The 25,355-nt window shown below is 36.2% G+C and overlaps 2 protein-coding genes across 6 annotated transcripts in view; one reads left to right on the top strand and one right to left on the bottom strand.

Annotated features, from left to right (window-relative positions):
* The window catches only part of TPR (translocated promoter region, nuclear basket protein), a 57,164-nt gene extending 33,198 nt beyond the window's left edge, over positions 1 to 23,966 (bottom strand). For 2 of the 3 annotated variants that reach the window (XM_023549184.2, XM_064276503.1), the window contains exons 1-21: positions 23,191 to 23,544; positions 21,652 to 21,756; positions 19,136 to 19,209; positions 16,433 to 16,529; positions 14,925 to 15,028; positions 14,431 to 14,595; positions 13,883 to 13,975; positions 13,396 to 13,476; positions 13,123 to 13,210; positions 12,380 to 12,520; positions 11,879 to 11,970; positions 11,411 to 11,608; positions 9,080 to 9,187; positions 7,846 to 8,072; positions 6,844 to 7,007; positions 6,076 to 6,209; positions 5,848 to 5,996; positions 4,068 to 4,230; positions 2,684 to 2,818; positions 2,015 to 2,155; positions 825 to 990 (exon numbers count right to left, since the gene is read on the bottom strand). In XM_023549184.2, the coding sequence (XP_023404952.1) occupies positions 825 to 990; positions 2,015 to 2,155; positions 2,684 to 2,818; positions 4,068 to 4,230; positions 5,848 to 5,996; positions 6,076 to 6,209; positions 6,844 to 7,007; positions 7,846 to 8,072; positions 9,080 to 9,187; positions 11,411 to 11,608; positions 11,879 to 11,970; positions 12,380 to 12,520; positions 13,123 to 13,210; positions 13,396 to 13,476; positions 13,883 to 13,975; positions 14,431 to 14,595; positions 14,925 to 15,028; positions 16,433 to 16,529; positions 19,136 to 19,209; positions 21,652 to 21,756; positions 23,191 to 23,341 (2,776 nt within the window). In that variant the 5' untranslated portion in view covers positions 23,342 to 23,544. Of the gene's footprint in view, positions 1 to 824; positions 991 to 2,014; positions 2,156 to 2,683; positions 2,819 to 4,067; positions 4,231 to 5,847; positions 5,997 to 6,075; positions 6,210 to 6,843; positions 7,008 to 7,845; positions 8,073 to 9,079; positions 9,188 to 11,410; positions 11,609 to 11,878; positions 11,971 to 12,379; positions 12,521 to 13,122; positions 13,211 to 13,395; positions 13,477 to 13,882; positions 13,976 to 14,430; positions 14,596 to 14,924; positions 15,029 to 16,432; positions 16,530 to 19,135; positions 19,210 to 21,651; positions 21,757 to 23,190; positions 23,545 to 23,858 lie in introns of those variants that run through there. The other variant, XM_003410841.4, reaches the window with a different exon arrangement.
* Positions 23,684 to 25,355, top strand: part of ODR4 (odr-4 GPCR localization factor homolog) — a 50,268-nt gene continuing 48,596 nt past the window's right edge. For 2 of the 3 annotated variants that reach the window (XR_002785971.2, XM_003410838.4), the window contains exon 1: positions 23,685 to 24,270. The gene's annotated coding sequence lies outside the window, so the exon portion shown is untranslated. Of the gene's footprint in view, positions 24,271 to 25,355 lie in introns of all 3 variants that reach the window. The other variant, XM_010590940.3, reaches the window with a different exon arrangement.

The following is a 25,355-nucleotide window of genomic DNA, read 5'->3' as shown; positions in this document are numbered from 1 at the left end:
TTATGTATCATACACACGAAAACACATACATACATGCTCATAATTATTATAAAGAGCCCTGGTGGCACAATGGTTAAGCACTCGGCTGCTAACCAAAAGGCTGGTGGATCAAACCCACCCACCAGATCTGCAGAAGAGGGCTGACAGTCTGCTCCTGTAAAGCTTAGTCTTAGAAATCCTATGGGACACTTCTACTCTGTCCCATAAGGTCGGTAGGAGTACAAACTCACTCAGTGTCACAAAACAACACACTAATGTATAACATTTATGTTTATTTCCCTTCTATTTTTTTTTTAATTAGGGAAAAAATATAAAAAAGACATCATCAAGCTACAAAGGCTCTGATTTTGAAATAGTTGCTCTGTATTCACAAAGGGAAGCAAAATCCAATGAAATAAATCTTTCACCTGAGGTACCAATGAGGGAATCACACTGCTCTAAAGAGAGACCAAGCCAATCAATTATCTCTCTTAACATCATTAGATTTAGTAAGTAGCCTTACATTTGAACCTTAAAAACTCAAATGTACATCCTTCTCAAAAAATGTTTTTAAAGTTACCAATAAATGGTTTCAACAATTAGACAACTAAGGCTGTACCTCGGTCATGTGCCATGCAGGACCATTTCGAATCTTCCACAGACGCTTAAAAATCCTGAAGCTTTATTAAGTCTAAAACTGAGTTTTATAGAATGAAAAATATGACTTTTCCTCCCTTTAGTATTAGTCATAAATGATAAAAACTATTTACTTTTAGGGTATATTATAGACTTAGAAAAGTATTTGTTTTATTTACAATACAGTATCAGTCTGGTGATTTATTTACCTTTCCCAGCTCTCTGCGAGGACTGAGAAGCAAGTTGGACTTCCATATTGCCAAGGTGCTGTTTCAAGGCAGCAATTTCCTTTTGAGCATTTTTTAGTAGTTCTTTTGTATTAAGATGAAGATTTGTCTCAGTATCCAGCTGTCGCTTTGTATCCAAAAGTTGAACCTACCAAAACAAAAACAAAACAAAAAAAAACCTACAAACACTATCCTAGGTTTCTAAGTAACTAGAGGCTCAAGTTTTTTCTTACATGCCCTTAAAACTCTGGCCAAGATGGAGTAACAGGAACTAGATTTACCCTCCCACCTGAAATAACCAGAAAACAAAAATGGAAAGCAACAACAACAGACAAAACACATGAAACAATGGTTTTCAAGACACCTCATTAGGCAATGAGAAGCAATGACCCCTGAGGCAGGAAATAAATATGGTGCAAGGCGAGCCCTGAGACTGACCCAGTTTAATGACTGGAGAGAATTTCCAGGCTGTACCAAAGGAACGGGGAACTGAGGCAGAGGCCAGTAGCCTCCATAAGCTGAGAAGACAGGTCCAAAGAGTCCAAGGAGACTAATGCAGCTGGAGTTCATAGGACAGGATACCAGAGGAGGGGGTACAAAAATAAGAGAAACACTGGAGATCTGCAGAGGGTGCCCCTGAATATTTATCAGAGTGCTGATCAGCGTGCATGCACGTGAGACTCCCTCAAACAAGGGAAAGAACCACCAAATGGATTAAAGCGAAGAGTGCCTGGCACTCAGATAAGGAATAGTGCCTGTTTCCAGGAGTCAGCAGACATAGTAGAAAAACTCAAAATGCACAGGACACTGAGCACCGTACTCAGAAAAGTCTTGCCTTAGTAGTGGAGTCTAGACTGAGCACTGCTCTGGGTCTGCCTAATAAATCATAAAAAGGAAAATGAGAAAGAATAAAACTATTTCCACGTAACTCCAATGCATCCCAGAACAAAACTCCAGAATAAGAATATCAAAATATCAGCACTCAACAAAGAAAAATTCACAATGTCCGGCACCCAATCGAAAATACAAAGCATATTAGAAAGAAGCTGGGAAAACTTAGTTTCTAAGAAGTCTCTCCAAACCATTTCAACATGAGATGGTAATGTGTCCACACCTAGACTGATTACTGAACATAAATGAATTACAGAAAGTCAGAGCTCTGATAGACTTACATCTAGATTTCTAGTAAGCGTATGCCTTTGCTCCACCTCATTTTCCAACTTCTTCTTTAGATGAGATATCTCATGTTCCAGTTTTTCTATCTGGCTACTAAGCCTTTGTTTGGTTTCTGTTTCAGATCGCTCTAGTATTCCCTAAGGTAAAGACAAGATTTTTGGTTGTGTTTAAGGAAAAAGTCAACAATACAAAAAAATTAAAAGGCTATAAAAGAATACAACCCATTCCTACATGACAAAGATCCAGGATATTTACCAAGAGAGTATTTTAGCATTTTTCATATTAAAATATCTATTTGTTGGGGGGGTTGAGGGTGGGGGAAGGCAACAAAATGAAACACTGATTCCAGTAGTTATTCTGATTTCCTGGAGCTAAGTAAAAGTAAAAATCAAAGGTTTAATGTTGTAACTAGTTAAACTACACAAGAACCTGTAAAATACAGACCTGAGAGGATCAAAACTGCCAATTAATTGCATGGTTTCAATCAATTCTCTTTTAATGTTTTACTTAGAATAGTGAAATGCCTTAAAATCCAAAAACTCAGGCATCCTCATCATGAAACAAACGACAGTTAACCAATACGCTAATAAATAACACTGAGAAGATACAGTGATAAAACTATTTAAACCTATATGATTTTTCCTACATATTCCTTTTTTTATCACCTGAATTGTTTGCAGATTAGTTAGCAGCAAGTTTTGCCCTCTTTGTTCAGCTAACAAAGACTCTCTCTGCTGAGAAAGACGGACTTCTGACAATTTTAGCATTTCTTTTTCCTTCTTCAAATTTTCTGCTCTTACCTTGAGGCAAATACAAGTGAGAAAAAATCAGAAACAATAAGATTAAGACAATCCTTTCATTACCACTTATTTCTTAATGCTAATTAGACACTGAGCCTCTCCATTATATAAACAAATACAACTCTTAATTTCATGTGGAAACATGAAGCAAAAATTATCGGGAATACTTATACATCAAAAGAAAAAATTTTAATTACCACAATTACTCATTATTTCCTTTCTCTAACAATCCAGACTTTAAAACAATCAAACAAGCAACAGAGCCCCAAAATGGTGGAGTAAAAGGAAACAAATTACGCAACTGTGCTATAGTCACACCTACATAATACTATATTATTCAACTTTTACCATCCAAGCTTGGTTTCCAAGTACCTGTTTGAGAGTGCTAACTATCCTATTTTAAATTTAAACTTTCTGTTTATACAGAGTACACAGGCTCTGAGAGTGTTTGAAAATCATTATTGTCAAAGTTTTCATATTACACATGGTGAGTCATGTAAACTATCATAAAATTCATTCCACTGGTTAAAACAAGTGGTGTTGCCCACTCCCCACAATAGAGTAGGAACATGATAAAAATGAAATACAGCCAATAGATTAGAAATAGAAAACCTGGTTTGAAGTGTCAACCAACTCATACTTTCATGGCTGTCCAAAATTAAGCAAATTACTTAGCTCTTGAGTTTCAATTCCTCTATAAATAATATGGGGAAAACGGACCTAGCTTATAGATAACGATCAAAAATGATGTGAAAAATGGCTTTTTTTTTAAAGGTAAAACAAGATATAAAAATTTATCATCACAGAATTTAGTATTTAATTGGAAGTACTGATGCAGTGGTTAAGAACTCGGCTGCTAACCAAAAGGTCAGCAGTTTCAATCTACCAGCCACACCTTGGAAACCCTATGGGGTAATTCTACTGTCCTAAAGGGTTGCTATGATTCAGAATCAACTTGAGGGCAATGGCTTTTTTTTTGTTGTTGTAAGGGGAAATACTGACTTACAAACTCATTTTAAAATGGAAGATTTGCAAGGAAATCTTGGTTTAGCAGAAACACAAACTTCTTTCCCTCTTCAATCTTAACAGAACAATCACCCTATGGATGCACAACTGGTTATTTGGAAACTATATAACCTGTAATACACAAACCTCTAAAATATCTGAGTTATACCAATCAGTAAGTAACTAAAAATGAAATGTCCGAAGAAATTTATAGTGCAAGCTAGCTGAGGAAAATTGGTCTTACTTCTGCAACAGCTAGCTTTTCATTTGCTCCCCTCAAATCCTGAGTCATAGTGTTGATGATCTGTTCCTGTTTCTGTGTTGTTGCAGTGAGTTTCTGATTTCTCTCATGTAGGGATGTTATTTCTCGGCGATATCCTTCAACATTATCTTGTAGCATTTCGTATCTTGTATGAAAGAAAAATAATTTTATAAGCAACTGAAATATTATGTTCTAGTTGTCCTGAAGAATTATACAACAGCAGGTATTCAATTTTATGTGATTAGTAATATGAAATGTGCTTTTGTGTAGTAATGTAAAACCTTCATTCTTTCTTCCAAAATCTCAATATAGTGGTTAATTTCAAGTTCCAAATAAGCACATATTTCATGCTGAGTAACTTTCTAATCTTACTTATTTAAAAACCTTTAATCATATTCAAAATAACACCCATACTATTAAACACTGATCTTTATTTGCAATACTGACACATACATCACCGATCACAATGAAGTATGCAATTTAAGACATTTATGCATGGTTAGTGATGGATTTTTGCCTATCAGTTTCTTTTTATTGTACTTTAGATGAAGGTTTACAGACTAAACTAGCTTCTCATTAAACAGTACACATATCATTTTATGACACTGGTTAACAACCCCACGACATGTCAACACTCTCCCTTCTAGATGCTGGCTTCCCTATTACCAGCTTTCCTATTCCTTCCTGCCTTCCAGTCCTTGCCCCTGGGCTGGTGTGCCCCTTTAATCTTGTTTTGTTTTATGGGCCTTAGCTAATCTTTGGATGAAGGATGAAGCTCAGGAGTGACTTCAATACTGAGGTAAAAGGGTGTCTGGGGGCTGTACTCTCGGGGTTTCTCTAGTCTCTGTAGGTCAGTAAGTCTGGTCTTTTTTTGTAAGTTAGAACTTTGTACTTCACTTTTCTCCAGCTCTGTCCGGGACCCTCCATTATGATCCCCGTCATAGCAGTCTGTAGCGGCAGCCAGGCACCATCTAGTTGTACTGGACTCAATCTGGTGGAGACCGTGGTAGTTGTGGTCCATTAGCCCTGCCCATCATTTTTTCCCTCTATAATCCTTCATCTTATTTTCCTGAAAGTTTAGACTATGGAGCTATCAACACACAAAAAAGGTGCTTTTGATTTGGGAGTGTTGAACTGTTGGAGGTATGCGGGGCAACTGGCTGCCAAATCCTTATGAAAGCATAGTTTTACCGTATACTCCAAAAATCAATTTCGACTAGTTTGCTAAACAAGAATTTAATGAATCTAACGTCAAATATCAATGAAAAGAAATTACCATTAATGCTTCCTAAGTGACCAAGAAAGTGAATTTCCCCAAATTAACTACCCAACTCCCTCTTCTGCAAAGAATAGAAAAGGCTGAATGAAATTTGCTCACAGTTTTCTCATCCGCTGGTGTAGTTATAATTAAGACCTAAGGAAACACTAGGCCTTTCAACCCCAGGAAGGAAAACTAGCAACATAAACTTCAAATTATAAAGTAACTACACAGCTCCTTTAGCAATTCCCAGTAGAAACATTAAAAAAATGAACCGCAACAACTTCTCATCCTGGAATCTGGCTCAGAAAAAAGCAATGCTATTGTAAATTAACCCTTATCATTCTTTTGACCTTGTAACTTTCCATTCAAGGACATTTTAAGCCACTATCCTCCCTGTCCACAACATTTTTCTTAACTTAAAAAAAAAAAAAAAAAACCCACAACTTTGTATTGCGGTATAACATTTAAACCGTAGTAGCCTTTGAATTAAAGCAAATTTACCGTTTAGAAGCAAAATCTAGCTGGGTAGAAATTTTGGTGTTCTGTGATCTCAAATCTGTAACTTGCTCTTGAAGCTTCTCGAGCTGCTCATTTTGTATCTTTTCATTATCTGTCTTTTCTTTTTTGTAGTTCTCAAAAATTTCCTGTAACTAAATATAAAAGAAATTATTAGAAGATGAGACTGTGTTCTTTAAGAATTTACCCTAAAGATAAAGACGTAATCTTTACCTGTTTAAGGGCAGCCTTCGCTTCTACAGCCTCTGTTGACTCAATAACAGGTACTGGAGCAGGAGTGGAAACAGCCTGTGATGTACTTGAACGTTTTGGAGTTGACACAAGAGAAATATCATCTAAGTTTGAAGCTTTAAGGAAGTAAAAAGACTGATAAAATTAATTGGCTTTCATAAATCAGCTTTAACATTTTTACGTAACTGCAGCATTACCAAAACCAACAAGCTAGACTTATTTAAATGAAATCCTAGGATCACAGGAGTTATAAAACAAGGAATCTACTAAACAACCTATTAACGATGCTTTTGCTTTTTGATTAAAGATTCTTTAATACTTGCAGGTTAAGAGTTAAAACTAAACAAACGAAAATAAATAACTAAAGAATTCTAAGATGTACATATTTCAACACTGGTGAAGATTTCATCTTTCTTAGTTTTACATAAAATGATAGGTATGTTAGAAATGCTGACATCTTATGCTCAGTGAGATATGGCAGTCAAATGCGAAACGAACATCGTTAGAGCAGTTATTATTTACGCTGTTATTTTTTTAGGTGCCATGGAGTCGGTTCCGACTCATAGTGACTCTACAGGACAGAGGAGAACTGCCCCACAGTATTTCTAAGGAGTGGCTGACCACTTGGTTAACGCCAAGCTCTTAACCACTATGCCATGAGGGCAGTATCAATTCCCTAACCTAATAAACATTTCAGAAATACTTCCCTAATGCACTTGGAAACTCTTAAGATAGCATATAAAAACCTACCTTGTAATGGAATGACAACTCCTGTTGTTTGTGACAACAAAATACGGTACATATCACGCTGACGAACTATGGAATCAACAAGCTGCATCTGATGTTGTCGTGACTCACGGAGTTGTTCCAATTCAGTAAGGGAGCTCTCAAGTTTGAGCTGAAGCTCAGTGATTCTGTAGGAAACAAAAGCAGTCTATTTCACAGGTCTGAGAATGAGAGTTAGCTGATTATAATTTCTCCTGTAAATCAACTAACCATGTTATCATCTAACAATAGCATGCAACTTTCATCTCTTAACCTTTCCTTTTTCTTCTGCCGATTATTTTAATCACTTTTTAAACCCCCACCGTGTAGGACTCAGGCAGTCACCAATGCCTCTAAAAAAAAAAAAAAAAAAAAAATTCCCCTTAGTCCAAGCTCCAGTTCCCTTGCTTTCTTTCATAGCCATTCCTCCTCCTCTAAACCCGTTGCCATCGAGTTCATTCTGATTCATAGCGAACCTATAGGATAAGAGCAGAACTGCCCCATAGAGTTTCGTAGGAGCGCCTGGTGGATCTGAACTCTGACCTTTTGGTTAGCAGCCGTAGCCCTCCACCACTACGCCACCAAGGTTTCCCCTCCTCCTCTAGCACCATACAAACTAAAAAACAAAACTTTGCTTAGGAAATTCCTACACATCCTTCACTACTCAGTTTAGGATCATCTTCATGAAGCCTGGTATGCTCTCTGAAATCTAGGCTTGGTTCTTCACCTCTATGAAGGTGCTCCCCCAGATAGGCTTTTTTCTATTACAACACTAAACACACTGCACCAAGATAATTGAATGCTTGCCTATCTCACCCATTAACTGAGGTCCCTGAGAGTAGAATTATCTTTTTTTCTGATATGTTGTTCAATCCCCGCCTCCCCGCCCCCCACCCAAATAACTACATCCCCAATATTCAGCACAGTTAGGAGCACAGAACTAGTGTTCAATGTTTACTGAACAAATGAAGGTAGTCGACCGCTTACTTGGATGAAGTTGTTTCTTGTTCCTCTCTTTCTCTAGTTTCCCCAAGTTCCCTAAGAGCCACTAAAAGACGTTGATTTTGCTGTTGAAGTTCTTCAATATTTCTGTAAGATACTAGATGCTGTGATATTACTTCAGAAGAACTACTTATATCAGCAGAGCTTACTTCCTCATCACGAATTACATGATTACCCCTTGCTTCTTCAAGTTCCATCAAAAGCACTCTAATCTAAAAATTTGAAAAAAAAAAAGTGTTACAAAATAGTATTGGCTTTAATTCTGAAGATATATAGAAGAAAACAAAAACATTATTTAAAAAAACCTCACGTTGCCCTACCTTAAATTACTTTAAAAAACAAAGTATCAAGCTTTACCATCTTAAGTATTAGAATTTAAATACAGAAAATTTTAACGCAATGGAATTATTTTCAATTTCTGTGCAAGTGTGTAATAAAAGCTTCGGCTTTTTAAAAAGTAGCCAAATTATAGTTCCAAAAACATGGCCCTATTTTTCTAAAACAATGACCAAATATAAATCCAGAGAAGCATATATCTGTGTATCCGTTTACATATGTATTATAAAGCAAGATAGGGAAAAGGGTAAATAGATTTTTAAATAAAAAATATGTATGTAATGCCATTTATATGAAATTTTTATGTATGTGCGTGTACATATTCACGTAAATACCAAAAAGAAAACATAAATGTGATGGATCTACATCTACTGTTAAGTAAAAAAGCAAGTGGCAGAGTAATGCGTATAGCATGATCTTATTTCAGTAAAAACAAGCAAGCCTTATACAGCTTAATATACATACATGCAGGTTTGTCTGTATATTGAGAAAACAGTGAAAGGACACAAGTTTGTTAACTTGGTTACACTCAGGGGCCATGGAAGGGGGACAAGACTTTTATTTACCTTTGAATTATTTCATTTATTAAAACTAAAAAAAAAACTAGTACCTATAATTTGAAAATTTATCAAATATTTCAAGAAAAATGGGGGAAAAAGGTGCTATAAAAAAACTAACTAGGCTGCAACTGCGCTAGAGTATACTTCTAATTCATTAGAATTTCATATGTGGTAGTCCTATCTTAGACACCCACATACAGGTTTACTTACCAAGGGCCATAAGGTGTAAACACAGTGCGATGATATGACTGGGCAGTTAGATTAAAAAAACAGAAGAGACCATGCCTCCCCCCGCCCCCAAAAAAACCACAAAAAATTCTAACCTGTTGTGAAAGGTCTTTTATTTGTATTTCCATTCTTTGATTGTCTCTTTCAAGTACAGAAGAATGTTTGTTTGCCTTATCAGTGTCCTCCTGCAATCGCTGAATCTCCTTTAAAATGTAAATTTTTAGTAAAATTTTAAGTGAAAATTCTGTATTTCCTTCCCAGATTTACACAAATGAAGCAGATACACAAATAACAAAAACACAGTGCTTGAATACCATAATAATCAATTCACAGGCTAAAAACATGTTATATAAAATATTAGCCTCTAAAAAAGAGAAATTCTATGCAAATACAAACACATATATTCCTTAATATCACAAATAACTCTTCATCACTAAATGAAAACCTTAGGATATTGAGCCCACCCCCATCCCATTCACTGTCAATTAGAAGCTTACAGCTACACCAAATTCACAGCATATTATCAAATGATGTCACAGAAATACTCCTAAGTTTTGTTACAACAAAAACACGGGACTACATTGAAGTAATAACCATTATTACATGGGTCATCTGGAAATACATGTAAGACAGGCAAGTAAAAAACATGGGGTAAGATTCATAAAAGACAATTTATAAAGAAGGCATTGAGAATTATTTAAGATGCAGCTGCCAACATCACAAGGTTGTTAAAAGAAAATTATAGGATATGCAGTACTTTGCAAAGTGTCACATGACTATTACTGGTGGTTTAGAGGGAGTTTTAAGGAGGCTGCTATAAGCACAAAATAGCTCTGTAACCTTTAACGTTTTATCTGAAAGTCATGCAAATTTTGCATCTTACGCTGTTGTTTTCACATAAAAATGTTAATACTACCAGTGAAAGACAGATCATATTTAGCCTGGTGTTTCAAGTATCTTTGAGCACAATGACCTAAAGGGTACACCAAACCTAATTTCAGTAGAAACAAAAACATAAAAAAATGGAGCAGGCAAACATTCATGATATAAATCTACTGAACTAAAATGGGATGGAGATGACCAGAAAGGAAGCAATTTGGTCATGAAACCCTAAAAGCCTACCTAAAAAATAAGGATGACAAAATCTAGACTGGAAGACATGATATGTTAGGGTCTGACTATTAAGCTACAAAGAAAATGCAGAAATTAAATTTCTCAGCTGTTATTAAAAAAAAAAAATTTAAGGGATTTTTATTGACGTTACTATATACTTAATGAAGTAACAGGTTTTTTTTTTCTTCAATGAACAATCACTATTACCTGATTCTTAAGCTTCTCCACCTCAATATCCCCCTACAAGAAAGAAAAAGCTAAAAAGGAAATATTTCCCTAATGTACTTGAAAACTTAAAAAAAAAAAAAACTTGGGGGAAATTACATAATAAGAACCTGTAATCCAGTAGCAAATAAACCCTAGTGATGTCAACAATGAGAAACCAAAGAAGACCTATGTCATTAGACCCGCATGGGGTGGAGGGAGGGGGGCTTGACAAAAAGCCAATATTTCTAGTCAGGGAAAAATGCTAGACTTCAGTTTGATTACAGAGGAAGAGTCCATTATAACAATATACCTGCAGTTAGAACGACCTCTAAATTATAATCCACAACAACAGCAGGAGTTTAATTTTGAATTAAAAAAACTGTTATCGTCTTCAAAAAGAGAAAGACAAATATATCAATTTATAATAGCAAACACAATATGATCTACCTGACCTTCTTAAATAAAATTTGTTTAATAACTCCTTAAGGATTTCCCTCAGTAGTATTAATAGCAGTACCCTAAGAGCAACACTTTAAAGAGTATAAACACTCTTTTCAAACTATCTATTTAAAAAGAATCTTAAGAACTAAAAGGTACTTATGAATTTTTTTTGGCACTAATATGCAAAGCAATAGTAAAACAATAATGCTTTGCCAAATTGTGAAAGATCTGTCAACTGTGAAAGAACTGAAAGTTCTTATTGGTTAAACAATATAATTTCTAGACAAAACATCACAACTGTCTCACAAAGAATAACATGCTAACTTTTGGCAAATTCTATTACAAAGAGACATTATTTTAATTTGAAGACTGGCTGAATGTGATTTGGCTGCTTATTCTCTACTAGAGAATCTTAAGAAAAATACACAGTAAACGTACTAAATATCTTTAAAAATGCGAAAGTTCTCATGATTTTAGTTGGCTAAAGGTAGAACTTTTTGATTATAGCTGTTTAATAATGTAATGAGAGGCTTCAATCTGTGTAATTATCATATCATGGAAAAAGCCCATTTTGCTTTCCCTAACTGAAATATTTAAGAAAGTAACTGATAAACAATTTCTCATCTGCATTTCTTCCACAGCTAAAATCTAGGAATGGAACCAACCTTCATAGCTTGTTCAAGTTTAACAGATAAACTTGCCACTGCTTTCTGTGCACGTTCATACTCTTCACGCTGGCGTTTCAAAATCGGTGCTTTGGCTTCAACTTCTTTCACTATTTCATCTAGATACTTATTAATTCTTTTGTTCTCTAGTTTCTCCAAAAGCAACTGATCCTGTGTTTCCACATAAGCATTATACAGCTGAAAGGAGAAGAGGAATCTTTTAAAATCTAAGCACAACACGCATATATAGCCTAAATAGCTTCACCACAAACACTCTTTATCAGTTAACACAAGACGGACGCATCGATCACATGTTCTATAGAATTGGGAATCAAGAAAGCCTTTCCTAGGATGATCTAATACTCATCAGATGATTTAAGAATAATTTTTCCTGGGGATTAATGTTTCAGGGAGATCTGAACACAAATGCTGAAGAAAAATAATAACAAGATATAATACCATCCTTACCTCAGTTAATTTCATACCAGGTTTCACTATCTTAGCTACAGCTGCTGCAGTAGGAGACATGGCTGCAAGTTCTTCTTCAGATAAAATGGCTCCTGTGCCATACATACAAATTTAGTACATTTTTGTGAAATTGCCAACTAAAACCCATTTTTTTCAAGACAAGCAAAAGATAAATGACACTGGCTGGACATATTAACTGCTATGAAAATTTTAACTTATGGCATTAAACAGTCATGTAACACAACCCAATTCTAAAAATTAAGTAGTAATTATATTTAAAGCCTTCTTGGAAATCGACACAATTTTGTGTGATCAACTGGCAATTATAAATAATAACTGGGTAAAGATACACATCAAATTATTAATTTTAAAATAAAGGATACATCTTAATGGCGTAACTTAATGAAATTACCTGACAGAGAAACTACCAGTTAAGTTAAATGGCTATACACAGGGAAGTCCTAGTATTTCAAACCATTAACAAGCATCTATTATTCATACCTTTACGTTTTGTGGCAGAAAGCAGGTCATTTGCATTCTCCAGTTCCTTCTCCAATTTCCCTATTTTCTCAAGCATTTCTTTTTCCATTTGATCTTTAGATTCTTCCACCTCCAGGAGATGATCTTGTATCGCTTTGTTAGCTAAAAGCATTTTTAAAGACAGAATACCAAACACATAATTATGATTTTGCAGCTTATAAAATGTAGCACAATATTCATTATTTTTCCCTTCAGCAGACAACATTAAATTCTACAGAGATCATAGCTTACACTATCCACCGAAAGCGTTCACTGCGCTTAGTAAATTCCTCAAGTGCCCTTGCCTGGTAAATACGTCTTCCCCTTTTGATGCTTTTTATTCATGGGGGAAGATAAGTACAGTCAAATCGTAAAAAAATGGCTCTGCATATTTACTGATGGATTAAATATGTTCAAACTATAAATCCATATGCATTAATCAAAGTAAATGTTATAAAAATGGAAGAAAATTTTCCCATTAGAAATCAGAAAATCATATGTATATAAGGTTATTAGATGAAAGAAATAGAAAAACAAGAATTACTGTTTTCAAATACAGTATTGCTGAATATAAAAAATTCTGGATTTCTTAATCTTTCTTCTATACCAATTTTGTCCCTAATAATTGTTAGTCTGATTTCTAAATCCAACAATCTACACATGAAAGTAAGCAGTTATCTTCTACCTAAAAATGAGACATTCTTCCCGTAATTGTAAACTCTCACCTTCCCCAGCTTCTTTTAAAAGTTTGTGTAGTTCATCCACTGCCCGAGTGAGTTCATTGCTCTTTGCTTCTGAGTCATCAGCAGCACTCTAAAAGTTCATCTTACAGGGTTACTTAACAGCCATTAATGAAGCGTTAAAACAAACAAAAAAAACCCAAACCCAATGCCACTGAGTTGATTCCAATTCATAACGACCCTATAGGACAGAGTACAACTGCCCCATAGCGTTTCCAAAGACTGCCTGGCAGATTTGGTATCAAACATGACATTTACCTTGTATAGGTTAGAGAGTTTTATGTGGGCATTCAATTCATTGTGGAATTTCTCTTCCATACTGGCCTGCTGTTCCTTAGCCTAAAAAATAATCCAGTTACAGCAATCTCTAATTTGACCAGAATTTAGAATGTTTATCAAATGCAAAAATAAAAAAATCCATTTTTGTAAAGTAGGAGATAAAGATTAAAACACTAAAAATCAGCTTTTAAGACAAAGATGAACTACCTGAAGGATAAAATATTAATATTTTTATCTTAAAGTGGAATAGTTAAATTGTATTAACATTAACCTATACTGATTATCTAGCTAGTATTTTGAATACAACATATAATTACCATTCCTAAATCTACCTACTTTAGCCTAAATGTATTTAGCCTGGCAGTTTTATGGTACCAGGGAGTTTAAAACATGAAATTGTTTTGTAAACAACTTTATAAATTGATATTTTGGTAAAAGAGAAATATTTTAAAGTGGACATCTACACCTCTTTCAATTTGGTCAAGAGATCTTCTACGTGCTTTTGAAGATGTTCATTTGATGTTTTCAAGCCATTCATGTGTTCTTCCATCCTAGAAACCTAGAAACATAAGGCAAGTTAGGGAAGCATGTGGTATAAATGGAAATTAATTTGATATGAAGTTTACACTGCCAAGCAAAGGCAAAATAACCCCTCCAAAAAAAAAAATTTTTTTTTTTTTTTAATACATGAAACACATATATTTAAGAAAATGAAACTCATGGAACAATGTGTTTGGACTTAGCTCACAAAAACTTACCACTACTTCTTAAATATGTGTCTTAAGAAAAATAGGATAGTAAATACTATCAAGATTCATCCAAGAATATCTTAAATTTTTTATTTAAATATATTTTTAATTTCCTAGGCCAAATGTGAATGAGTTATGTCCTCCACATCTGTCCCATGATCCTAGAATACACTTATTTTGAGACACCACTAAATAAATTTTTAATAAATGGCACACAAATATAAGTTACTCCTACATGGAAAAAGGTACAATTTTATTAATTTACCTCTTCTTTTTTGTTTTCAAGATTACATTTAAGCTCTAGAATCTCATTTCCTTTTTCTCTGCCAAGAGCCAGAAGTTCATCAGTTTTGGTTTTTAACTCTGTATTCAGCCATGTATTCTGATTGTGCAGTAATTCTTTTTCTTGCTCCAAACGTTTTTCTCGATACTAAAGAAATTTAAGAGAATAATGCTTACAGTCCTTAAATATGGTTATTCAAAGACTGTCTAGAGATAAGGGACACAAGCAGAATTTATCTTAAAACAGAAATTAATATTTACAGGTATTCTTAACAGGAAACAATCAGATAAGAACTACAGCAAACTTAAATTTCAAACAGGCAAACACAGTTCAATTAAAATTGACCTAATGTATAATTCCCTGACATTAAAAACAAAACGTAGTATTTACCCACCTTAATAAATACCTAGCCTATATGTAAATTTGGGTAAGTCTGAGCAAAAACAGTATTTTGTGCATTAGGAATTGTTACTTGCCTTAACAGAAACATCAGAAGCTTGAAGTTCATCTAATTTTAACTGAAGTTCGCCCTTTGTTGTATTGCTGTCTTTAAGTTTTTCATTTAGACGTTTAACATCCTCTAGAATTTGAAAATACTGAATAATTAAGGTGTTGTGGAAACAAACATCAAAAACACATCTCTAGAAATATAAACACTTAATACAAATTATGCCACACTTAATTACCAGTTTAATTTTAACCAATAGGTTAAAAAGCATGCAAATCTGTGTATCCAACCAAACACATGAACTATACTGATTACTTTAAACACAGAACTTTAAGCTGAATACTTAACATAAACCTCAATTTTTCTGATAAAGGTCCTAAGGTCTATTAAAGTTTTTATAAATCACCATGCGTTACAATTAAAGATAACATATAAAACCTTTGCCTCAAGACAGCCAGAATATACCATGTTTAATTTTCTTCATATTCCTTAACACCTAGGTTTTTATGGAAAAGAAAAAAAAATTCTTTAACTTTACCTACTTACTAGCTGAATAACATCAACATATACCCTAAAGTAACATTTTCTGAGGCTGAAATACCAAAAAAAGAAATCTACTGCTGTCTAGTCAATTCCGACTCATAGGACAGAGTGGAACTGCCCCCACTGGGTTTCCAAGGAGCGCCTAATGGATTCAAACTCCCAACCTTTTAGTTAGCAGCCAAGCTCTTAACCATTGTACCACCAAGACTCTTGTAACCGGAAAAAAAAAAAAAAAACCTGTTGCGCTTGAGTTGATTCCGACTCACAGCGACCCTATAGTTCAGAATAGAACTACCCCATAGGGTTTCCAAGGAGTGTCTTGTGGACTCAAACTGCCAACCTTTTGGTTAGCAGCTGTAGCTCTTAACCATGATGCCACTAGGGTTTCCGAGACTGGAATAGTAGATAATTAAATATTATTGTATAGTAACATAAAACACCTCAAAATCCTTCCCTTTATTTTACAGAAATAAAAATTTTCAAAAAGCTTATAAAAAGGAACCAAACGGAACTTGACACCATTAGATAAACTGCTAAAAAGTCATGTTCACCTGAATACATCAGCTGTATTGTATTCTATATTCTACGTTTATAATATTCTATGTTTACTTATTTTATATTTCTGCTTCCCAACCCCTTCAGTCAGTTCTTATACACGGAGTATCTTTTTAGGTTTTATACAGAATGCTTATGGACAACAAGAGTGTTTGTGTAAAGGAGTTCAGGCTTTACAAATGAACATGTAAACTGCTTCCAATTTGATATTATTAAAAACATTGTAGTATATACATATATACAGACTTTAGTCTAAATTAAGTTTTTCATTTGTGCAATAGCGTAGGAGAAAAAATAGATTATCCTGAACTCCATACTGAGCCACGATAAAGAAACATCAGTAACAGAAGCGAAGTGTGATTAGCTCCTAGCACTGTTAGAAGAGAAAGGAACGAGGTTGGAAATGAAAGCACTTTTCATAATGTTTAATTTTCATACCTGTTAGATATTCAAGTTCTTGAGACAGTCTCTCATTGGTTCTAATTAAGTCTCTTTTCTCAGCTTCTAATTCTTCCTTTGTTCTTGTAAACTGGCTCTGTCACACAAAGTGAGAAATTTAATTAAGAAAAGTGAGTGAGTTGATCAATTTAGGAACTTGAACATGAAAATGCCACTTTAGTTTACATAAGCTTCAGTTTAAAAATGGTTGGTTTTCTTTCTACCTCATACATCAAAAGCTTAAAAATTATCCATATTTCTAACACTTCTGTTCATACTCTGAATTTTTCCATTATTTTTCCTAAGCTCATGCAAACTTTTCCCACATTCCATTTCATTGTATGGAAGTGTTCTCATTACTTAAACATGTCTTCAGAGAACATTTAATTTGCTTTTAATTTTTGCTCTTATTAACTAACATTTCAACAACTATCACTAGATTTACATTTTGATTCTACTTAATTCTCAAGAAAGATTCCCTAAAATGGAATTATTTAAAACTCTAATATATTTTGGCAAATTGCTTTGCAGCAAGACAATAGGACTTCATACGCATTTCGGTCAAAAGTGCCTATCTCAAGTCAACCATGCCAGAACTGAAGATTTAAGGAATGGAGAAAGTAGGAAGAATGGAAGGAAAGGAAGAAAGGGAGACAGAGAGAAAAAAAGAAATTGATACTACCTTGGGGAGATGAAAATTATGTTTTATCTGCATTTATCTGATTACAGGTTCAGTAAAACTATACCCATTCTTAACTTATTGGCATGGTTAGGTTCCAAAAATCAGATTGTTATGGGAAAATCGGCTTTATGTGAAAATGCAGGATGACTACATCAGATCCTAAGATGGAGAATGACTATATCATTATGTAACTGCCAAATCACATCATTCCATAAATGCCACCACAACCAGTGTTACTCCTGCCTCGCACCTCGGCGTCTGTTACTGCCAGATGTCCGTTGTTAATGCGCAAAACGGTCAGGCAGTAGATTTTTTTTTACTACTGTCGTAAACGCGAAAAGTCAGATAATGAGTCGATAACTGAGGAGTAGGTACATTTTTATATTACCACTGGCCATTTGTATAGTTTCCTCTCTGATTTTTCTTTTTTTTTAATTTCCTTTGCCCATTTTTCTCTTCAATGATTTTCTCATAATTTGTAGTTATTCTGTATCATTCTAACACTATTTTTATGTCTAGAAATCCCTTCTCAGCCAGTAATCAAATGAGCTATATGACTTTTTAGCTGCTTCATATTTCATCTTTTAACACTTTAATCCAATTGGAAATTATTTACATCACAGTGTGAGACCAATATCTATCTGGAAATTCCACTTCCCCTGCCTTCCATCAGCCAATTTCTGAAGCACCACTGGTAAAATAAAACCAAGTAATTAAAGTCGTTTTTTGAGCTACTTTAACTTTACTCTGAAATACAAAATTTCAGTTTGTGGATTCTAAGCTAAAATTGTTCACAAATTTTTATACATGTACATGCACGTCATTTCACCAAAATGCAGACCTAGTTTTCAGTAGATTCACATGTTGTGACACCCTCCCTCCCCCTCAAAAACGTTCAGGCCTGGACACTGGGTTCTGCTTCTGGATTGTCTGGCTCTGCTGTTCTCTGGGTGATTCTCATGTCACCTTACATATTACAATGTTCTAATAACTATAACTTCATAAAGCATTTTAATCTGTGGCTAAGGAAGTATTCTTAAATGGATACTTTCCAGAATTATCCAACCAATTACAACTGTTTATTTTTTCCAATCACCTTTAGAAGTGCATTATCTAGTTTTAAACTATCTCACTTGGATGGAGTCAAAATGCATTCAACCAACACATTAATTTGGAAAAATCTTCCAAACAAGGAACATTCTATGCATCTCTGGTTTATTAAGGTACATTTTTATAGTTTTCATTGAAGTATCAGAATTTTGTTTACGGAAGTACTTATTTTTTTGTAAGTTACTTCTACGTATGTTGTGCAGTTTGTACACCTATTCAGATTCTGGGAATATAATTTTTTTAAACAGGCCTGAAGAAATCATTTTTAATTCAATACCAAATATCTTTTACTCTCAAATCAAGTGCAAATTTAAAAAAAGCAAGAGTCAAAAGTTCTACCCTGTTAAAGTCTCACTGGGTATCTATTGAACAAATTGGTCAGCAATCCTTGCGATCGTATTTGTTATTCTTATCACTGCTTAAAAGAAATGGTACTGATGTGGAATCATCTAAATTCTCAACTATATCAAAAGACCTGGAACAATGCCTAGGACACATTCAGCAGAAAATTACTAAAAGAAAGGAAGGATGGTAGGCAGGTAAGTGAGTGGGCGGATAGAGAGATGGATCTCTAAAAGCCTATCCTACGTAAAGCTCTACAGTACTTTACTTTTAGTAAAAATTCAAAAAAACAAAAAAACACACAACCCAAGAGCTACAGACTAAAGGTAAGTGGTTTTCACATCCAGCAGTGATATACTTTAATGTGTAAAGAAAATAATCAATCAGTATAACATACAAAGATCCAATTAAGAAATATACGTATATACGTTTTTGCTAGCAGTTTCTCCTAACAGGATATCTGTTTTATCATCCCACTGACTAAGTAACTGAGAAACACAATCAAAATAGAAATTTTCTCAAGTATTAGGTTTACAATTAGCTTTTACCCACAAGAATAGTACTTTTACCTGAATGGCAATATTGCGATCATGAGCAACTTCGAGTTCTTTGTTTTTTTCAGTTAGTACCTTCAGTTGATAGTCTGGATAAAAGAAATTTTATAAACATACACACATAAGCTTAAAAATTGTAAGCATTTTTATCCAACTGCCACCCCAAGACATTTTAAAAAAGAAGTAACTGAGGCCCAGAAAGACTGAGTTGTATAACATTACATTCCAAAAGCATGAACACAATCCAAAATTGCTGCATTCTTAGATCAAATTTTTAAATGTGCTAACTTGTCTCCAGAAGAAAATATGTAATAACTCTGACCAACACTTATAGAAACAGCATATGTGATTAGCAAATTCCTTAGTTTTCAATGGCATTGTCTAAATCAAATTATAAAAACAGTAAATTATATATCCATCACCACCCACTGCCGTCAAGTCGATTCTGACTCACAGCGACCCTATAGGACAGAGCAGAACTGCCCCAGAGTTTCCAAGGGGTGCCTGGTGGATTGAAACTGCCGAACTTTTGGTTAGCAGCTGTAGTTCTTAACCACTACGCCACCAGGGTTTCCAAATTATAAACAAGAATTAGAAAACTGAGTAAAAAGAGACAAGATCAAGAAAGTAGTAACATTAGGACCACATTAAATGCATACAGAGCAAACCATAACAGATATTTGCCAATTCTGCTTTTATTGCTTTAAAGAGAGCCTTCAGCATTGAAGGAAGAAAACTATGCTTGACACTCAATTATCAATCTCCATTCACTATGGGCTATCTTCCCTCACACACTGTTTGTCTTCTGAACGGTGGCAGATAATAAGGTAAAAAATATTTTTTTAAAGGTTTTTTCATTAAAATACGTCTACGTTATGCACTGGCAACTTAACGAACAAATACTTTATTACTACTTTCAGTCTTAACTTCCATATAAACAATTGGCTCATTTAAAAAAAAAAAAAACACTAAAAGAGTAGAAATTTTCTATATTGTTTTAACGTTATTTATTGCTTTAAAGGAAAGCCTGGTGGCGTAGTGGTTAAGTGCTACGGCTGCTAACCAAAGGGTCAGCAGTTTGAATCCACCAGGCACTCCTTGGAAACTCTATGGGGCAGTTCTACCTTGCCCTAGAGGGTCGCTATGAGTCAGAATCGACTTGACAGCACTGGGTTTGGTTTTGGTTTATTGTTTTCAAATCTTAAAGATCTGGAACTAGAAAAATAAAAACATAGTTCTACACCCAAGGGAGGCATACTACTAATGTCTCCCTTCATCAAGCTAGTTTCATCCCTAGATTCCCTTCTTTCCTTTTTCCAGCTCTCGTAATAGTCTATCATCAGAGCTGTTTTTCCTGAAATTTTTTAGCACCACTGATAAAGGCAAAACTATGAACACACAATGAACCAGATCTAACTACTCAGTAAGTACTTATGCCCCATCACACATGTATACATGCCATCACACTTTTACATCACATGTTTTTAAAATGAGGTATTCTCAATAAGGAAACCCTGGTGGCATAGTGGTGAAGTGCTAAGGCTGCTAACCAAAGGGTCGGCAGTTTGAATCCGCCAGGCGCTCCTTGGAAACTCTGTGGGGCAGTTCTACTCTGTCCTATAGGGTCGCTATGAGGTGGAATCGACTCAACGGCACTGGGTTTTAGGTTTTTTTTTTTTGGTTTTTATTCTCAATAATGGCAAAAGTAGCTAAAACAAGTTATAACCCAAACAAAGAGATAATGGCATGGACCTGCTAAGAGGGAAGGCTGTTTTAATCAGTTCCTTGATTATTAGCTGTTTTTCTTCCCCAACAATGGAAATAAAATCTAGCTATAGCTAATTGCAGTTACATATTATGCATCTACTTTAAGAAGATGTGAACATTTGTTTTTCAACTGTAAGCAAAGCAGGAGGCACATTACCCTCTCAAGAAACATTAGGAACTTTAGCTAAGATCCTGTGAACCACCTGGAACATAATGGTACGAAAACTAAAAAGGAAAATAGCTACCTATCTTTTCACTGGAACTGTGCCTTAAAGAGGTAATATCATTCTCAGATTCAGGGACACTTACAAAAAATTTTAACAGAACAAAGAAAATTAAAACAAATTTGCTAGTAATGGGATCAACACACTTTATTCAATGACTTAAAAATAACTAAATTACTTTCTTTAACTTTTCTGTTACATAATACTGTAGCCTTTCCAAAATGTTTTCAAACATATCACAATTGACATGCAAGCAGGATGCAGATCTAGTCATCTTACAGTAAGAGTCAGACACTGGTATAATTCACATTTGGCAAAATAACTTTTAATAGCAAAGTCAGAATTAGAACCCAGACTTCTGACCATCAGTCTTGTGTGCTTACAAAGTTTTTACCCTGTGTGGGAAAAAAAATGAAAATATCACCAGTGAAAACAATGGTTAAGCGATCTGCATTTCCACATTCATAAATGTTACCAGAGCATATACAGCCGTTTAAAGACCTCAATATTTCAAGAATACTTATATCATTCGACACTTACTGAGCTTCTCTAGTTCAAGCCGCAAATTCTGGCACTCTCGGGTTTCGTGCACAAGTCTCTCCTGACTGTGGGATAGCCTCCTCTCTATCTCGAAGTACTGTTGTTCTACAGAAAAGAGAAGAATAAAATCAAGCACATATTTACACATACCGTCAATACTGCTACTCATTTTTAATAACCTTAATTTTAAAACTTACTGTAAATGATATTGTTTTGGAATTGCACCCCAAATAGAAAAATCTGACTACAGACGAACAGACCGAGAAGAACTTTATCTAACATTTCCAACTGACTTGTATGACAAAAAAAAATAAGGCCTAACGTGGTTTTACAAATTACTTTTCTGTCTACCTTACAAGTTTAGGAACATCTTGGAAGCAGGCAACATGACTTATTTCCCTCTAGACATCAGGAGACTGGCATAAGGCAGGCTTAAAAATTATACACACACACTCGAACAAACTGTTTAGCTAAAAACCGCTTTGCTTATCTTACAATACCCAAAATAATACTGGAGAACATATCAGAGTATTAACATAGGATATTCGAGTATTAATGTTACTAAATTTATATGAAAACAAATATGCAAGGTTCCCAACGGAAGGGACTGAGTCTAGTTAGCATTAACATCAAGCACAGGGCAGACGCTCAATATTTGTGCACTTACTGAACAGAATCCAGTGTACTATGTTCAGCTTTGAGATTCAGAGTACTGTCAAATTTTCAACATTCAATTCTGCTTGATAATTACATTTTGAACTAAAAATGTACTCAGAATTTGCTACTTAGCAAAAAAGCAGTACAAACTCCCCCAGACAAATGGTAAACCAAGATACAAAACAGGAAGTTTGTAATTTACTAACGGTAATGGCTATATTCCTAACCTTCAAGAATGTTCACGTCACCACTGTCCCTAAAAGTTCCTTATCCGAAGGTCTACTAAAGTTACTTATAAACAGGTTCTATTTTCTGTTAAACCCCAAGGTTTAGGCAGAAATCCGGTACATTAGTTACCTCCTGTACACGCACTATGTTTCCAGCACTGTTATACACTTAAACTCATTCTGTGAACATCTAGTTCCTTACGGGACCACTGCGTGACACACACACGCTCAGAACTAGCGCATGAAGTGGTCAATCAAAGGACTTGGAATTACAAAATAAAGACGAACTTATAATTATTTAAGGTGCAAAGAAACAGGGCTTAACGTGAAAGAAAACAGGCAAGGTATTCTAAGCTTAGAAGGTAATGAAAGAGAAGAATAAGGACAGATAAAAGTCGCCATCTCGGGCGAGTTTGCTGTAACCAAATCCAAATATTCACACAAATAGGACATGCAAACTCATTTCTTTTTTTTTTTTAAAAAGATCCTCATCCAACTGTGAAAGGAGTAAGAAAGAGCAGGCCTACGGTGCCCACGGAGCACGGGAAACGATGCTGCTCGTCAGAGTGAAAAAGTTGGAGCTTGCGAGGGGTTTAAGACCAGACAGCTACTGTGTCGAGCTGAGAACCAAAGGCGGGAAGAGCGTCTCACTTACCGCTCTCCACCTTGAATTTTTCGTGTCGCCCCTTTAAACCATCGATCTCGGACTGCTGATCAGCAAGGAACTTTTCAAGTTTGTTCTGGACGGACTTGGGCAGCTTGTTCAGTTCCGTGCGCTCCAAGACTTGCTGCAACACCGCCGCCATTTCGGTGGCGGCAGGGGCCGCAGCGGCCAACGGGGCCGAAGCAGAGGAGAAAGACGAAGACCAGGAGAAGCCAGGAGCCTGGGCCGTCGCCTCCGTCGCCTCGCTCGGGGGTTCCCGCGCGCCTGCCCGCCGGAGACTCCCACGGCGGGACCCTGGGAAACCGAATCCTGCGCTAGCAGCGGCACCAGACGCTCCACCGCGTCCGCGCCCAAAGCGCGCGCGCAGCTGCCGGAAGCTGTGCACCCTGGGAAGTCGAGTCCAGAGGCGCCCCCTGACCCCACCGTACATTCCAACTTCCGGTTCCTCTTTCTACCCAATTCAGGCACGCGGGCCTCTGGGAAACATAGTGTTTCCCACAATCCTTTCCAGGAGCCCAATCCCGCACCGCCCATTTCGGTTCCTCCTATCTCCCCGCCCCCCGACACTCCTCGGCCGGTATTATGCCACTGTCCGCGCGGTGGCGCCACAAACGCACTTGTCAACCCGCGTACCTCCCTGAAGAGCTGGCCGGCCTTACCTTCAAAGCCCCGGGCTGTCATGGGTCGCCCTCTTTGGCGGCTTCTAGACACCAAACCACTAGAGGGCATCGGCCCCAGCAGGGCCCGACGGCGGGAGCCGGGCTACCGCCACGCTCTCTATGGCGCCCGGAAGGGGGCGGAGTGGCGCCCGCAGTTGCTTTGGCAGAGGCAGTGCAGTGAAGGGAGGGGGTGGCTGTGCGTCATCAGTCTGCGCTCCTGAACTCCCGAGACCCCGAGTTTGAGGTGGGAAGTGAGGTGTGGGAAGTTGGTCGCTTTCTGATGAATTCACTGGCTGTGAAACTGGAGGAGAATCTGGCCCTTCCAAAACAAGCCCATTGCCCTGAAGCCCCAACTGCGGCCGACGGACAGCTCGACGGGTTTATCTGCCACGCACGCACATTGTTAGAACAGGTGAGTCAGTCTAAGAGTGTAATACTTCTGTGGGTCTGAGTTGGGCACTTGGATGCAGAAAGCTTCCTTTCTACGGGAGAAAGGAGATAGAATGTAGGAAACATGAGCAGACGTGCAATATACACCCAAATACAGCTCTAACACATTTCTATTGAAAACCGTGTACCCAGCTGCCATTTACTGACTGATTGGGACTGGTTGATTCAACATGAATTTAAGGGGCCTGATTAATTTAAAGGAAGCAGGGGTTGAAAACTAGGGAGCGCAGTTCTACTCTGACACACCTGAGGTCGCTATGGGTGGAATTAACCTGAGGGCAGCTGGTTTGGTTTATGTTGTAGCATTGCAGACATTGTTCCACGTATTTCTGATTGTTAGTATGTTGTTTTGTTTTGTTTTTTTAGTATGTTGATACTCTTAAAATTGAAAAAATTGTAAAAACTTTGTAAAAGATGCTTTCTAAGACAGCCTTAAAAACCACTTCTAGCCTTGCCACCATAACAGAACTGACTACTTTGTTTCCAGATCATAATTTTGTAACTTTTAAGCTGAATGTGTAGATTCTTTCATATTTGATTACTCTTCTGAAATAAATTCTTGTGGTGACGGAGTGGCCAAGAGCTCAGCTACTAACCAAAAGATCAGCAGTTTGAATCCACCAGCCCCTCCTTGGAAGCCCAATGGAGCAGTCCTACTCTGCCCTGTAGGGTTGCTATGAGTCGGAATCAACTCCATGGCAACGGAATTTTTTTTTTTTTTTTTTTTTTGGTTTTTATGTTGTCCTTCCCACCAGCTGCATAGTTGTAGGCCTTTTGTGAACTGTTGATTTTCTTACATGAAAATATATTTTCTCCACTAGTGAATCTTTTGTGTTGAAGACATCCAAGAAGCGAACGGAAACATCTTATCATATCTTGCTATAACTAAGAAAAAAATAAGTCAATGAGCTTAAAACTGATTTTGTATGTATTTTACATAAGTGCTTTAAAGTTGCTGGTATATGCAGTATTGTACTATCTCCTCCCTCACGGGTCTGTTAGTTTCTCATACTGTAGGGGCTTGTGTGCTGCTGTGATGCCTTAAGT

This window comes from Loxodonta africana, chromosome 25, assembly GCF_030014295.1.
Source record: "Loxodonta africana isolate mLoxAfr1 chromosome 25, mLoxAfr1.hap2, whole genome shotgun sequence".
Taxonomy (NCBI): domain Eukaryota; kingdom Metazoa; phylum Chordata; class Mammalia; order Proboscidea; family Elephantidae; genus Loxodonta; species Loxodonta africana.
Note: the sequence above shows the minus strand (reverse complement) of the source record. Positions and strands in the feature narration are given on the sequence as shown.